At 44.3% G+C, this 17,132-nt stretch overlaps 1 protein-coding gene across 1 annotated transcript; it reads right to left on the bottom strand.

Annotated features, from left to right (window-relative positions):
* Positions 1 to 3,105: 3,105 nt before the first annotated feature.
* SOX11 (SRY-box 11) lies at positions 3,106 to 5,581 on the bottom strand. The gene has a single exon (XM_015407450.1). The coding sequence runs from the start codon at positions 5,296 to 5,298 to the stop codon at positions 4,045 to 4,047; it is 1,254 nt and encodes a 417-aa protein (XP_015262936.1). The 5' UTR covers positions 5,299 to 5,581; the 3' UTR covers positions 3,106 to 4,044.
* Positions 5,582 to 17,132: the final 11,551 nt, after the last annotated feature.

Raw genomic sequence — 17,132 nt, 5'->3', positions numbered from 1 at the left:
CTTTAAAAAGTTTCTTATTAAGGATTAATACAATGAAAGACACATATCAAAGACCCTAACTATACCATACTTTTTAAATCCAACATAACGGCAGGCCAAACTTTTTGTACATTTAGAGCAAAACTTTATTATGAGAGACTAGATTTTAAACATTTCATCACCATTTTAATCAACTACTTTAAAAACAGATCTTTTCCCACTCAAATCCCCTATTATCCTCTGATGAAACACAATGCATATAAATGCTTTATGCTATTTGAATGTGTATGCAAGCCAGCCAGAAAGCCTACAGCAGCTATTCCCAAAGTGACCCAGACAGTGAATTGCCTTTGTATAGTGTTAATAGCCCAGTCCCATCCTGTTTTATTCAAAAGCAAATCCTACAGAGAATTTCAACAGGACTTCCTCTCAAGTTAGTATGCCCATTCTTACTGGGGACCAAATTGTGCCAACCTCTCCTTAAGCTGAACAACCATTTTTAAGGTCAGTTCACTATACTGGGAGCTATATATTTTTTTTTAAAGGATGGAATAATGCTGGTCATATGGTATCACAAATAAATTTACATTTCTATCCTCCAGTCTATTAAATACTACAATCCACATTTCCCAAGGCATACAACTGATGTATGAAGGCTTAAAGACACTAAACAAAAATATCAAGAGTCCAGTAGCACCTGAAAGACTAACAAAATATGTGGCAGGTTCTATTTTGTTAAGTCTTTAAGGTGCTCCTGGACTCTTGCTCTTATCTACTGCTACAGACAAACATGGCTACCCATCTTGCAAAAAAAATGGTATTAAAAAAACACACCCTGTAGCAGGAGCCCACGGCACAGATGGGGGGGGGGGTCTTAGGGAGGAAAAAGGCACTGGAGCATGGCTCATTTGCAAAGCAACCCCCTGCTGCTCTGGGGCTGATGTAGCTGTGGAATGGATTCCTCCTTCCTTCCCCCTCCAGCGCTGGCTGCCTGATACTGGTCCTGCCCAGGCCATAAAAAGGAGAGGAAAGCACTGTGCTCAAGAGATGACTGCCAAGATGTGGCCCGCAGGTTCAATAAAACTGCATTCAATTTCAAACAAATGCGCAGGAAACAAAGCAACAAAGCAAATTGCCTGAAACCACACACACACACACACACAGAGGCAACCTCTCTTTATAGTAACTAAGAGTGAGGCTCCTGGATGAAATGGATCTGGAAAATGTGTGTGTGTGGGGGGGGGGAGGCGAAGAGGACAGAGCTGGCTGCCTGACAAATGAGAAAAGCCACCAGGTACCTCCCTCCGCCCAGTCCCACTGAATGGAAGGCGGGAGGAAGCGTTGGGGGGCGAGATGCTCGTGCTGCTATCTCCCTCCCCTCCCCCACAGAGACGCGCGCGCACACCCACACCCGCCTTTACGCGCGCGCTGGTCCGTCTCTGGAAAGGGCACGAAAGGGGGAAAGAGCCTTCGCAATGTGCTCAGGCGGCGGCGGGCGCTTAGAGGGTGTATGTGGCGAAGAGGAGCCGAGAACCAGCGGCGCGCTTTGTCGCGTCCCCAACGAAAAGAAACACAGACACACACCCTTTCCAACCCCCGCAATGCACACTGAATAGCGTGGGGACTGCCTCAGACCCTCCCCCCCTTCTCCTGTTCGCTATCTCGGCTCCTCCCCTCTAACCGCGCGCTCCTGAGGCGGCCACGGGCCAGAAGCTGCGGCGGCAGCCCGAGCGAACTCCGCGCCCGCCACACATGGTCAAGACACACCCCCTTCGTACAGGCTAACCCTGCTGGCGAGCGGAGGCTGCCAGCCCGCCTTCTTTTTCCGCCGCAAAGGAGAGCGCTACAATCTCTCCACATAGAAGGGGGAGGGGAGACGCCCCTTCCCCAGAGACAGAAATAAAACTTCCCCCACCCACCCAGAGAAGGCCGGGGGGAGGCAGAAGAAAGCCAGTCAAAGGACCAACCCTGGCAGGACTTCCTAGAGAAGCGCCTCGCCTCAGCCACACGCCAGCCCGCTCTCTCTCACACACACACACACACACACAAAGGAGGCCTGAAGGTGACACCCCCTCCATCATGGCAGACCTAGATTCAGCTCCCCCAGCCCTGGCCAAGGCTGCCAGAGCCCCCTCATCGTTGCCCAAATGCCCTCCCCCCTTCCAAGCGCAGCAACAGCATCCTTCCTCGCTCGCCTACCTGCCCTTGACAGAAGCGTTGGCGCCACCCTGAACACAGCCCTCTCACGCCTTGCCACGCCATTCTTCCCCCTCCCAATAGCCCTTCGCAGGGTTAGACTTCCCGCATCCCTCCATTTCCAAGTAACCAGACCCAAGCGGGAGAGGGAGACCATATTGGAAGGCGAGGTAGAAAGGCAAAAGGTCCAAAGGAAGAGACTATCCCCACCTTCCATCTCCTCACCCGTTATTAACAGATCCAAGACTCAGCTGAAACTCCTCCATGGGTGAGGAGAGAGGGTTTGGATACACGGCATCTTTCTACCAGCGTTACTTCTAGAGACACTAATTGCAAATCGAGTTTCTATCAGTTCCAGCTGATTTATTAAAATTGTCAAGATACAGACTTTCAGCATTTAAAAAAAACAACAGGCAATGGTGTTGACAGTGCACAAGTCTGCTTTTTTGCCATCATTTGCTACAAAATATGCAGATGGTCTGTACTTTTAAGGATCATATTGCACAAAATGATAAACTTTTTTTCCTTTTTCAATGTGCCTTTCTTTCCCCCCATTTCATTATTTTTTTTTTGCTAAAAAGAGTCAAGAATCCAGTTTCATACCTTCCATCTGGGCCCCATCCACATATCACAGCATATGAGATACATAAATTCCTACTATAGTACAGTACATATACAATCTTTTAAACTAAGATAACAGCTCTGAGGTCTATATCACCATTTCCAATAAATCTTTACCTACAAATATTGAACAAATCTGAACTATAGCTGTACAAAAAGGTGTTTGTTTCTTTCTTTTTTAAACCACAAGGCCTTTAGATGCAAGGATTTTTTTAATCCTTTTAAAACCAGGACATAAACGTACCCATATAACTTGCATGCTAAAAACAGAAGGAAAAAATAAAAAAAATAAAAGGGAAGAAGTGCCTGAAAAGTCTTACTGAAAAAAACACAGCAAGAATGTTCCCTTTCACTGTACAAAAATACGCCTGAAAATATATTAATTTTTAAAAAAGACTGAGGTCTGTTATGTATCAAAAATGTTTCAATACCTTTGTGTACTGAGGTCTAGGCTGTCTGGTATTCAATCAAGGAGGTATAAGGGAACAAGTTACAAAAAAAAAGTTGGCAAGTAGAAATCACATTTGTAAAACCATAAACAATTTGATCTGAAAAGTAAACTCTGATCTTAAGTCAGTTCACAGTTTTTGTTTTTTGTAAGCGTTTGTACAGTCTGCATTTTTTTTTCAAGCTCCCTGCAGCTTTGTTAAGAATTGGATGCATAGAAGACATCAGTTTTCTCCCTCCAAACAAACAAAAAAGTTGCAATGGTCCCTTTAATAACGTCCAAAAAAAATCAGAACTGTCCTTTAAAATCTCTGTCGGAGAAACAAAAATCCACGAACCCCCTTGAGTAACAGTTGTGCTGCCAAAAGACTTTTGTTTTTTGCAGACCATCTTCCAGACTTCAATCACAAGACCGACAAGCTTCAAACAGCGCTTTCTGCATCTTTGAATACCCAGTCCGATTTGCCTTTACTCCTTGCTGCTCTTGTTGTGATCACCAGTTTAAAAACAAAAAGGGGGGGGGATCAGAAGGGGAAAAGAATCACAACTCCAGACTCGGTTTGGAACTAACTTCGGCTTTTTGAAAAAAAAGGGGGGGGGGGGAAAGAAAAGAAAACCCAAGACATTTGACTTCACTTCAAAACTCCACCACTTTTAAGCGTATACCACTAGCATCATCTTTCCTTTACCGGTTTGTTCTTCTTGTTTTTTTCAGTCCTTTTGATCTCTCTCTCTCTCTCGCCCCGCTTGTTCGCCTGCCCGCGGCTTGTTCCCCCTTCTGCCGGCTCTCGCCTCTCCCTCTCAGTAAGTGAAGACCAAGTCGGAAAAGTTCGCCTCCAGCCAGTCGCCCGCGATCATCTCGCTCAGCTCCGGGGTGCAGTAATCGGGGAACTCGAAGTGAGAGCCCAAGCTGCCCTCGCTGAACGAATCCAAATCCTTATCCACCAGAGAGAGGGACAGGTTCCCCGCGGCCGAGCTGACGCCCAGCTCCGAGGTGGCGTGGGTGTGCTGCGAGAAATTCAAGCTCAGATCGAACATCAGGTCGTCCGCTTCTTCGCCGCCGCTGCTGCTGCTGCTGCTGGAAGAAGAGGAGGTGGAGATGGACCGGGAGGAAGCCGGGGACAGGCTGGCCTGCTGGCCGCTCTTGGGCATGCTCTTGAAGCCGTAGTAGAGCCGGGGGCCGCCGGCCGCGTGCGAGACGGCGCCGCCCCTCACCTCCTCGTACAGGCTGGCCCCTTCGGTGGACTCGGCCGAGGAGCTCAAGGTGGGGCTGGCCGGGACTTTGGCGACGTTGTAGCGCCGCAGCGGCTGGCCCTGCGGGTGGGGGTGCTCCTCCTCGTCGTCCTCCTCCTCCTCCTCGTGCTTGATGCGGAGCTGCAGCTCGTCGTCGTCCTCCTCCTCCTCCTCGTCCTCGTCCAGGAAGACGCACTTGACCGCCTTGCTGCTCACTTTCAGCGGCCCGAAGGGGGGGTAGTCCTCGCCGCCGTAGTCGCCCGGGTGGGGGGCCAGCTTGGTCCCGGCCTTGGGGGAAGTGGCCGAGGAGGACGAGGTGGACGACGACGACTTCCCTTTGGTGCACTTCTTGCTGGCGCTTTTGGCGCTCTTGCTGCCGCCGGTGCTGCTGGTGGGTGTGTTTTTCTCCGGGCTGTGGTTGGCACTGGGCTTGGCCGAGGGATCTATTTTGGGCTTTTTCCTCGGTCGGTATTTGTAATCGGGGTAATCGGCCATGTGTTTGAGGCGCAGCCGCTCCGCCTCCCGGATGAACGGGATCTTCTCGCTGTCCTTCAGCATTTTCCACCGCTTGCCCAGGCGCTTGGAGATCTCCGCGTTGTGCATGTCCGGCGACTGCTCCATGATTTTTCTCCGCTCGATCTTCGACCACACCATGAAGGCGTTCATCGGTCTCTTGATGTGGCCCGAGGCCGTTTTGCACCAGTCCGGATCGCTCTCGTCCAGCGCCACCGGGCTGCAAGCCATGAACTCCCCCTCTTCGGTGTCCATCGCTTCCCTGGGCAGGTTGCTCTCCGTCTCCGGACTTTCCGCTTGCTGGACCATGGTGGGGGTTGACTGCTTCGCTTGAGTTTCTTGGTAGCCTTTTTTCTTTTCTTTTTCTCCTTTGCTCCCACCGGCTGTTTGCACACCTTGGCTGGCTCGGCGAGCGGTTGCAAGGTGAATCCCGGTGTGCAAGTTGCAAGCGCCTTTCGTTTCTCCCTCCTGCTCGCGCGCTGCTGGTGGCTGTTCCAGCAGCGGCAGCAGGACTCGCTCCGGCTCTTTCCCCTCCCCCTGCAGCAGCAGCAGCAGCAGCCGCCCGGACCCAGAGATGTCGCTGGATCACACTCCCCCTTCTGCAAAAGTTGCGGGTCCTCTCCCAACTAGTTATCAGGGTTTCATATGGATGACATCACTCCTCCGGCCGGCCAATGGCGAGGCTCGAACTCCTCCCCTTGGCTCCGCCTCGCTTGCCTTTATTAAGTTCCCCTCACATGGATGCGTACACACCCCCTTCGTCGCGGCTCTTGGAAATGAGGAGGGGGAGAGGGGAAGTGGGCTGGGGAGAGGGGGCTGGGCTGGGCTGAGCGTGGAGTTTGCGGTCCCTGTTCGGGAGACAAGCGGGCAGGGAGCTCGAAAACGGAGAGCTATTAATGATTTCACCCGCGCCTTCTTGGACATCCTTTATAATGTCAAAAAGAGAAAAAAAAATCTGTGAAAGAGTGGAGGTGAATCTGGTGAGATTATTCCCCCATCGCCTGGTGTCACACTGGGTGAGCTCATACTTGGAGGAATAGAATCGCGTCCTGAGGGCATCGGGGCTGTTTGCATCCGGCTGCTGTAGGTGGCGCTTTAGCACCGCCGGCTTAGGGAAACGAGGCTTCGTTTTGTTTCATGACATTTCATTTTTTGGTGAAACAGAAATGATTATATACATCCTTCGGTTTGCATATTGTTTGATTTCCTTCCTCCCTTTAGCGCTCTCTGTCCCCCGCTCCCCTCCTTGGACCTCCCATTTTACCAGAAAACCCTCATGCTAACTATATTGTGTTCCTTCCTGCGGGCTCTTCAACAACCAATAGCAGATCTAGTGTCTGTGCCTTTCCTAGGTTAGTATCAGTGTGGTACCCATTTGAAAGCTGCACAGTGGGAATTTATGACTCCAAAGAAACTACAGACACTTGTGTTGGGGGGGGGGAGAACGTTTAGACTTTCTTTCATACATTGTTTGCTTTTATTAGGCAAGCTAATTGCCACAAACTGTAGCAGCTATTTGTTTCTCTGTGTGTGAAGGCAGTCAAATAGTAAAAATTTACACTTTATGAGAAGTGCATATATTTTGTATTTTAATGCCTTCTTCTGCTAATTCCTCCCCCCTTCATTTAAAAAAAATCATACCAAGCTGAAGTGCTGTGTAATTAGATTTTAAAATCTTCCTTTTAGCAAATGTGAACTATGGTGACAGCATTTACAAAGAACACTTTCCTGATGTCTATATGGGTATTTGGATAAGACTTGCAGTGCTAACAAAAACATACTTATAAAAGGGTAGACCATACCAATGGCTTTGTCAGCGCAACCATACAAGCTATAATACTGTCATGCAGAGTTAATGAAGGCTGTTTCTTCATGGGACAGTTAAATCAGTATTTACCATCCAATTCAAATGCACAATGTACATTAGCTATAATATACATTGAGATTTACACTTCTCTGTGTGAGCAATGTCCCCACAAGTCCACAAATAGCTCAAGACATACTCAAAGATGTAGTAACAATTTCACTTTTGAAAATTAAGACATGTGATCTGATCTTAAGAACTTTCTGCACTATGTGTTTTAAACTGCAGTCCTAAATAGGTTTACACGGGCCCTGGTCACACAGGAGGTTTAGGGCCGGAAGAGGGACGGATCGGGGGTGCAGCAAACAGGCACAATCCCACCGCAACATCTGGGAAACGGCATGCACCCGTCTCCGATTGGCCCTTCAGGCCAAAAATGTGCATACAAAAAACCTGCCAAAGAGCAGTACTTACTGTCCCCCCCCCTGTGTGGCAGGGACAACAGAATCCTACTCAGATCTATTCAGTCACGCTTACTCCCAGGAAAAATGTTCTTAGGGTGGTACTGTTCATTGCATTGGATATATTCACACAGACACATCATCCCATTGTCACAAAATCTGTTACTTTTTAGCCACCTGAAGCAGGTCTCCAGAGACGTGGCCTATAAGTAGCTGAATAAATAAATAAATGGCAACTTACCACCTTTTCCAAGGTGAGGAGTCAAACTCACAATATATGCTTTCAGACCACAACAAAAAACCCCACCCTGATTATTTTGGCTAACACTATCCAAACATTAGCCTGGTTGAGTGCTTATTATGCTGGGGAAACTTCACTCCCCCCCCCCCAGCTGCCAATACACATGTATATACACACTACTTTTCAACTAGAGCACTTGCTGCCATTTGAATAACCCTCTCCCTGCTTCCAAAGTGCTCTGGAATTACAGCTCTCCTGTCTGTCTCTTTCCTTGTTAGAGACAGCCTCCTGCTACTGACACCACTAGGCCATGGAACCTCACAGTGAGTCCAAACTGATACAGATTTGGAAGGAACTGGATGCAAAGGTAAAGAGAGGAAAACTGTGTCACTTATTTTCAGGGGTCATTTCCTGCGGGAGTGCACAGGAGCAGAGCTCCGGCACTAAGGAGCCCAGGAGGCGGGCACATGCAACAAGCCCCACCCCCTGCTTCCCGCAGCCCTCAGTCAGGCCATGAGGAGCAAGAAGCAGCCAGGTAAGTTGCAGAGCCCCCCCCCTGCCTTCAGGTACAAACTCTTCCTCCTCTGTGAGGACAGATCTGCACATTCCCCCTCTCCAATAGCTAGCAATCAAAAACAGTCTAGTGGAGCCTGAGCGGTGGGTGTTGCCTTCTGACACACTTCCCGTGATGTCAGGGAGTGTGGCATATGCAGGTAAGTTATGCCAATAAGTTTTGCTAATGAACTCCTGTACCTCTTTTTCTACGAAATGACTTATTTTGTTCATGAAAAACAGTGTGAACACAAACACTGAAGGGTGGGTGTAAGTCATGTCCATCTTACTATCCTTTAAAGGGAAAAAATAATAAGGGCTTTGATTGAAGCTGTGGTTGGACCTGCTATAGTTTCACATCCAGATACTCCATAGGAGAGGGGCTGCACTGTAGAAGAGGTAATGTTGGAAGGTTGCTGGAGGGAAGAAGTAATGGAGAGCAGTGCAGTCACACCTCCAAAGCAGGAGAGAGAAACAGTGCTGTGCTACACTTGCAATGACCGCTTGGGAAATTGCTTTAAAAACCCAACAATTTGAAAAGCTGATTTAATTCCATCGGCAATTTAAAAATCATCTCAGTTTTAAAGGGTGATATACAGTAAAAAAAGTGGGAATGGAGTTATTTGGGAGAAATGTCATAACGAAAATAGAATGAATGTCAAGGGGGGGGGGAGGCTAAAATGGAAGTAGCCAGAGTCTGCAGTTAGAATTCCTTTTATATGCTTTGCTGAAATTGACACCACCCTTATCGATTTGGCTTCAGTGATGCCCAGTCTAACAGAGTTTATGGAGTCACAAAGTGACTGATAGATATGAACCGAGTACTTACTGTAAAATCTAAATGATTCTTTAGTGTTGATTTGCAAATTAATATTCCTTTGTTTCATACTTATCAATTTGTTAATTTTTATTAGTTATTCTTATGGAATGCCAGCATAATATAGGCATAGTGAATAATTAACATTAATATAAGAACATAAGAGAAGCCAATGTTGTCAGGCCAATGGCCCATCCAGTCCAACACACTGTCACACAATGGTCAAAAATACCAGGTGCCATCATGAGGTCCAGCAGTGGGGCCAGGACACTAGAAGCCCTCCCACTGTTGCCCCCCCTCCAAACACCAAGAATACAGAGCATCCCTTGCCCCAGACTAAGAGTTCCTATCTATACCTTGTGGCTAACAGTCTCTAATGGACCTTTGTTCCATATGTTTATCCCGTTCCCTCTTGAAACCATCCATGCTTGTAGCCACCGCCACCTCCTGTGACAGTGAATTCCATGTGGTCTGATGGTCTCATTCTACTTCATTTCTCCTTTTCCTGGTTTAAGTTTTAAACAGACTTTGTGCTGTCTCATCCATTCATCACACATAATTTTCAAGGAAAAGGAAGCTTGAATGTGATAACCTTTCAAACTGCCTGCTAGCATAGGGGACAGAGAGATTAGATGGTATCAAAACATGGAACTTTTTCCACAGCAGAGGTAAGTTTACAAATATAGGCACCCTTCTGAACTGGGCTTTATGTGTTGCAGGAGTCTGAGTTTGTAGCAAAACCTTAAAAAAATTCTCTTTGTTTGTGTGAGGGGTTTCTTTTGAAGGGAAGTATTATCATCTACTGATGCTTCTCAAATACTTGTTGTTTCTTGTTGTGACATGTGGAATGCATTTTAATCTATTGTATTACATTTATTAATAAAAATGAACAAAAAGCAGACCATATAACAGGATTGTCAAAAGTACATACACTTTTTTTAAAAAAATTTTTTTATTAGATATAATTTGTAATGATGGCAAAATCTTATCTTTGACTGCCACTAACTCATTCTGGACATACAGGTTTTTTTACTAGCTACAGAACAGCACAGAATAAGATGTGCTTAAGCCTATTAAATCACTGGCTCTGGTCCAGTCACATATGTCCCATTGAAATTAATTATGTTAGTCATGATTAACTTAAGTACTGTTAATTTCAGGGGACTTTTCTGGATTGGGACCAATGGGTTAAAGTGTATCCTAGCTCTGTGTTACAGCAGCTACCTCCAGCATAATATATAAGGATGATATACTATCAGCAATAGCTATCTTCTATGATAGCATATATCCTGATATTACACATTGGAGAGAAATCATTACATATGTCATCAGTGTGGAACTTGTTATGTGAGCCTCAGGACCCCATGCTATTCAATCTGTATGTAAAACCCTTAGGAGAAATCGTTTGTGGATTTGGAACAGGCTGTCATCAATATGCTGGTAACGCATAGCTCTATGTTTTAAAAAAAATCCAGATTACCTGATGATGCTGTAAAGGAGCTGAACCAGTGCCTTACTCCTGTGGTTAGATGGCTAAAAGTAAACAAAGAGAAACTGACAAAACAGAGGTAATGCTGGTTGGGAAGGCTGAGGTCTTGAGGGGCATTGTGCTCCCCCGCCTTTGATGGGACCCAGCTGATGCTCACTGACTCGCTTAAGAACCTAGGGGTTTTAACTGGATCCAGCACTATTACTGGAAAAGCAAGTTAATGCAATGGCAAAAAAGAAAAGAAAAAAGGGCATTCTACTAGCTTAATTTCCCCCAGAAGATGGTCTTTTACCTTCACTTGGCTGATCTGGCCGCAAGGATCAATGCTATGGTTACTTAGAGGCTAGACTATTGCAATGTGCTGTACCTGGGTCCCCCTTTAAAGACAACTTGGGAATTCCAGGTGGTGCAGAATACTGTAATGTGATAACTGAGTTCAATTCTGGTTCTGGTTAGTACCTACAAAGCCCTTAATATGTTGCGTTGGATCCACATACCTGCAGGACCACCTCTCCTGCTATGCTCCACTGAAATAGCTTCATTCATCTGAGCAAAGCCTTCTAAAGCTGCCACCTTAAGATTCTCAGCTGCCAGTTTACAAGCATTCTCAGTGGTGGCTCCCAACTTGTGGGGTGGCCTGCCTGGGAAAGTGAGGAGGGGCCCCAGATTTCTGTCATTTTGCTCAGAGGGCATTTTTAAAAAGAGATTGAATGGGGGGCATGGCGATGCTCCGCTCCTCCCCCTTAGCTGTTTAAAAATTAAAACCCTTTCAAGACCGCAAATAACTCAGGAATAGGAAGAAACAACAGCTCAAATACTGGGACACCTAAACTGGCAAGTAAAATTGCTAAAGATTTGTTTTCCCTGAGGGATAATCGTTTAGATTTAAAAAATTGGGCACTGAAAAGCCCAACATGGCTGCCGCTCTGTCAGGCACCCAGGAGTCCGATCTGCCTACAAATGTAGTGAACATCCCTGCTCTCTTAAGAAAGAATGGGAAAACGCCTCACAGAAAATCTCCAAATTTCACTGCAGCCCATTAGAGAACAGTTATTTGACATTCAAGCTGCACTTTCTACCACCTCAAAAACGGCAGAGAAGGTGCTAAGTATTGGAATGAATTTGAAAGACAATGTCCAAGATTTACAAAATCGGGAGGCTAATTATAGAAGCCGCATACTCACCTTAGAGGCTCAGGTCAGACAATTGAACATCAAATTTCGTGGGATCCCGGAAGGGAAGGAAGGCGATTCTGACATTATCTGCTTTATGCCTTTCTTCATCGCTGGCATATGCCTTTAATCTTGAGGGGGGAATTGCGTCGGCCATTTTAAAAGCGCACAGGATTGGACCGTCTAATAACCTGAAGCGGCAAGGGACAAGAGACTTCCTGGTTCAATTTGCCGATTGGAGAACAAAGAATAGGGTACTGCAGGAAGCGAAGGCTAAAGATTTTCTGCTGTACAAGGATCACCAGATCTTGGCATTTCCTGATGTCCCACAGGAGGCTCCAAGAATCAGGAAACTATTAAAGCCCGTCACTTCCCGCCTTCAACAAGCGAACGTAAGGTACAAATGGATGGCTTCGGGAGGCTTACAAGTTGTAAATCACAGCTCTACTCTGCACGCCTTTGATGAACTTACTGGAGCTGAACTCTTAGAAGCACTGAAACTCTCGGAGAATATGGACATCTACCAGCATCCGTTTAAAAGAAGACTTCATTCCCTGGGATCCCCTGAAACAAGCACTAAAGTTCTCCCTCATGATGCTGCTTCCCCAATGGCCACAGAACGATCTACGCCAGCTTCCTTTGAATGATTGGGTGTCATTAGGTTCTTTTTAAGGTCTTTAATAATGAATTGTTATTCCAGCGTTTGTTAGCTTATTAAAAAAATTTTTCACAGTGTTAAGTCTTGAAGGGGTAAAGTTTTCTGCATTTTTTAAATATCATCAGCACAGAAGGGGGAGGGGGGCTTTTAGTTCAGTTCTGCTCCACTAGTAAGAGGCCACCTTTGGTTGCTTGCCTCTTAGGTAAGGTGAACAAGTTCCAAAATAGGTCCATCACTAATAACACACTTAGATCTTAGGACTTAGATTCTCTTGTTATCACAGTTTAATTAATTGTATTCTCACAGTAATACAGGGATAGGCTTTCTTAGATCTTTCTTGTTTTTATTTTTTCCTATAATATAAGGTACAACCCAGATTAGCAATAAGGTTATTTCCTACGTGGGAAGGGGGGGCCATAATAGAATCACATACATATATAATACTTACTTTACAGACACAGTATAAAAGGGGGAAACCACATTGAAAGGTTCTGTACATTTAGGCTTGAGTTCATAACCTTACTTAATTTGTATTAACTTTCATATTTTTTTTTCTAAAGTGTAATACGCCTAAAGCTTTTATTAGAGGTGGTTTTTACTCGCCTACTGTTGGTATTGAGTATAATTGATTGTACCGTGGTAATTAATTCTAACAGTTATTTCAACTCATAAAGGTTGCACATTATGAATTAATCTGAGATATATTCCATCTTATTCATTTGTTTCGTACTATCTATCAGATAAATTTTAGCGGGTGATTCTTTTTATAACGATTAATTCATATACACCCTAATCAACTAAGAAATAAGTTACTCACTTTCAAAGTTGATTTACCAGTTTTAACTTAATCTATTGCACTTAGTTAAATCATACTGCACAGTTTTACACTCTCATAAAATCTTACATTACTATTTAAAACAAATTGCATTAATTTTCCCATCTTAATTGATTTTTTTATTATATGCCAATCAATTATTACTGTTGATTCATAGTTGTGTACTGTAAGTCCTCTATTTAATATCACTGTTGATTCATTTGATTACAACTAATTAACTGCTTGGTTGCTCTTACAATTAATTTTATTGCAAATTTCAAATACTAAGGTTCATTATATTGTACTGTTGAAGCTCAAATTAATTATACTGTCACCTTAAGATATGAAACTTATGATATTATGCTGTTGAATATATAACTGATTGCACTATTGGTTTAAATATAAAGTTTAGTATTTTGCACTGTTAACCCTTCAATCAATTTAATAGTTGATTTAGCAAAACACAATTAATTATATTGCATTGTTGATTCATATATAGAGTGATTTTTGCACAGTTTTAAATAGGAGTGTTGTTCTTCTTCACACCTTCCCAGTAAGATAAGAGTTGCTCAGACCAAATTTGACTTTCGAGATACTAACAACAGACGTACATCTGGCAATCTAGGATTCAGTATTTTAGGTACTTTCTAAATTATAGAAGATGTCTTATCTCAAGATCCATTTGGTTAATATTCGAGGTGTAAATAATCTCATCAAAAGGAAAAGAGTCTCAAAGTATATTAGACAACTCAACCCTGATATCTTGTTTCTTCAGGAAACGCATCTGCGCTCAACCACACACCCTCTATTGCAGTCCTCTATGTTCCCACAACAATTTATGGCACCAGGTTCCTCTAAATCTGGAGGAGTGGCCACAATCTCTTCGAAAAGAATTAACTTCATTCTGAAAAAAAAGGAGGTGGATCCTATGGGGCGCTTCATCTTTCTTAAAGGCTCAATTAATGGTCTTATGTGGTCCTTTGCCTCTATATATGCCCCAAACAAAGACCAGATCCCCTTCATACACAATATTTTTTCCAAACTACGAGATTTCAAGGAGGGACACCTGGTTATCAGTGGAGATCTAAATTTTATAGTAGACAACAAGCTGGATCGCTCCAATGCTAAGCCCAAGAAGCAACAGCAGAAAGATACCAGAACAAGATTGGCAACACTGCTCGAAGAATTCAATTTACTAGATGCCTGAAGGATCTGCCACCCTCAGGAACATGACTACTCATACTATTCGGCATGGCACAACATCTTTACCCGCATTTATTTTATACTGATATCCTCATCATTATTACAATATCTTCAATCAGCAAATATAGGCACAACTGATCATCTCAGACCAATTGAATGATAATACGGACAAACAATGGGCAATGGACACTTCAATTTTATTTCACACATCCATAAAAGAAAAATTGGAAAAAGAAATCCAACAGCTTCTGGAGATCCATAAAATCTCCGAGGTAGATCCTTTAATCCAATGGGATGCTCTGAAGGCAGTCATGAGGGGCTCTATCATCTCGGCTACGGCACATCTAAAAAGAGAAACAGAAAGATTATGGACTGCTACTTTAAGCAAAATAACAGCATTGGAACAAGAAAATAAGACATCCAAGAAGAAATCTACATACATACAACTACAAGCAGAAAAGAAAGTGCTAGAATCAATAGAATTGAAGAGAATTCAAAAGAACCTCCTTATTATGAAACAGAAATTTTGGCAAAAATCAGCAAAAAAATATGCGTATCTTGGCGTGGAGAGTTAAAGACACAAAGAAAAAAGCAACAATCAATGCTTTGAAATCTCTGGATGGCAAGATTCATAACAACTCAAGAGCTATAGTGGATGTATTTGCTAATTTCTATGAACAACCGTATTCTACAAAATCCCCTCCAGCTGATAAAATATCGGCATTCCTGGAATATCTGCATTCCTGGACTCTGCAATGCCGATGAAATGACTATCATTTGATCAGACTGCATTTCTGGATTCTCCAATCTCTCTTCAAGAAATGATAGACGTCATCAAAAAAACGAAATTAAACAAAACTTGATCGATGGTCTACCCGCTGAATTCTACAAGTCCTTTCAATCCTCTCTGCTAGATCCCCTCACAGCTCTTTGTAACAGAACATTGCAAGGAGGTAGAACACCACCATCATGGGCAGAATCTTCAATCATCGTAATACCCCAAAAACACAAGGATCTCACAGAGCCCTCCTTTCTATCATCCTATAGCATTACTGAACAACGATGCCAAAGTGTTTTTGGCGATCTTAGCAAATCGTCTGAAGAAAATTGTTCTGGAGTTAATATACAGAGATCAAACCGGATTTATCCCCAATAGACAAATTAGACAACATTCGGCGCTCTCTTAATTTATTTATTTATTTAATTTATTTTTTTATTTATTTATTTATGTTTCGATTTATAGCCCGCCCTCCCCACAAAAGCGGCGCTCAGGGCGGGACACAGACAGGTATCCGGCGGAAGAGCTCCGTCTTGCAGGCCCTGCGGAACTGCATTAGGTCCCGCAGGGCCCTGATCTCCTCCGGGAGCTCATTCCACCAGGTAGGAGCCGCCACCGAAAAAGCCCTGGCCCTGGTAATGGCCAGCCTGGCCTCCTTCGGGCCTGGTATTGCCAGGAGATGTTTCGCACCCGACCGTAGTGCCCGCGGGGGAACATATGGGGAAAGGTGGTCCCTTAGGTATGCTGGACCCCGACCATGTAGGGCTTTAAAGGTAAGAACCAGCACTTTGAAGCGAAGTCCAATGAAACTGATTACTGTAGTGTATCACCTGCTTATACTGCATTGTTTTATGTGATCCACTTTCTGTATTGTTTACATTATAACTTTTCTTTGTTGTTTGTATTGTTGTGTAATTCTGTAATCCTAGTCCTGTTGCATTGTTCATTGGTTATTTTATGCTTTTAGATTACACCAGTTTATCCTGTAATCTACCTTGAATTTTAGTGAGAAAGACAGACTAAAAATGAAGCAAATAAATAGTAAATAAATATGTACAAGATGCAATGAACAGAAGGATATATAAATTGCACAGCAGGAGAACGAGAGGCAGAATTGTGCTTTGATCACTAAAGGGCAGGGTTACTTTCTAGCAAGTGTCAGTCTGTAATCCCAAAAAGCTAGGGTGCAAGCTGTCTGAAAGCTGGTGTAGTGAACAAGATGCCTTATAATGGAAGGACTTCCTCCACCTATCCTGTCTGGGGACTGAGATCAGTTTGGGGGAGGGTTTGTTGTGGAAAGGAGCTGCGGTGGCTCAAGTGGTTAAGATGCTGAACTGCAGGCTGTGGAAGGTCGGTAGTTCAGCAGTTCGAGACCCGGGTGCCACATGATGGAGTGAGCTCCCGTCTCTGGTTCCAGCTCCTGCCAACCTAGCAGTTCGAAAGCAAGAAATTGCAAGTAGATAAATAGGTACCACTTCGGTGGGAAGGTAACAGCGTTCCGTGCACCTTGGTGTTTAGTCATGCCGGCCACATGACCACGGAAACGTTTTCGGACAGCGCTGGCTCTTTGGCTTTGAAACGGAGATGAGCACCGCAACCCTAGAGTCAGATTCTACTGGCTTTCGAGCAAGGGAACCTTTACCTTTTACCTTGTTGTGGAAGCTCAAGCTGTCGCATTTGAGGTCTGGAGGTACTCATGACAGGTTTTTCCCCCCTTCTGGTGCTGCCCCAGGTTATGAAGCTCTTCCCCTACGGAAGCACAGCAATCCCCATAATTTCCAATGGACTTCACAAACTTGTTCATTCTGGTAGAAGTAAGAAGTCTGTTCTTTTTTTCTCCATTGCATTCTTTTGCTTGTACTGAAAACTTCTGTTACTTGTATTTACGTCTTCAAGAGAGCAATCCTAGGTAGATTTACCGAATAGTAAAACCCATTTTACTCAAAGGGACTTATTCCCGGGAAAGTGTTTATAGGATCACAGCCTTAGACTGCTGCTCTTAGGGTTGCCAGTTGTCTAGGGGGGAAATGTCTCTTTGATGGAGTTTTAAAGGGATGTTATTTACCAGGTGTTATTATTTACCTCCATGCCGTGAAAAACCTCAAACTGCCTATTTCTACACATTTATTAATGAGGCAGGAATTTTTCTCCTGT

Source organism: Gekko japonicus, unplaced genomic scaffold (assembly GCF_001447785.1).
Source record: "Gekko japonicus isolate JY-2015 unplaced genomic scaffold, Gekko_japonicus_V1.1 scaffold525, whole genome shotgun sequence".
Taxonomy (NCBI): domain Eukaryota; kingdom Metazoa; phylum Chordata; class Lepidosauria; order Squamata; family Gekkonidae; genus Gekko; species Gekko japonicus.
This window is presented reverse-complemented; position numbering and strand designations above follow the sequence as displayed.

Bases quoted from the DNA above. Each gene is read 5' to 3' on its own strand.
- SOX11 (XM_015407450.1), bottom strand. From the start codon at position 5,298: ATGGTCCAGCAAGCGGAAAGTCCGGAGACGGAGAGCAACCTGCCCAGG.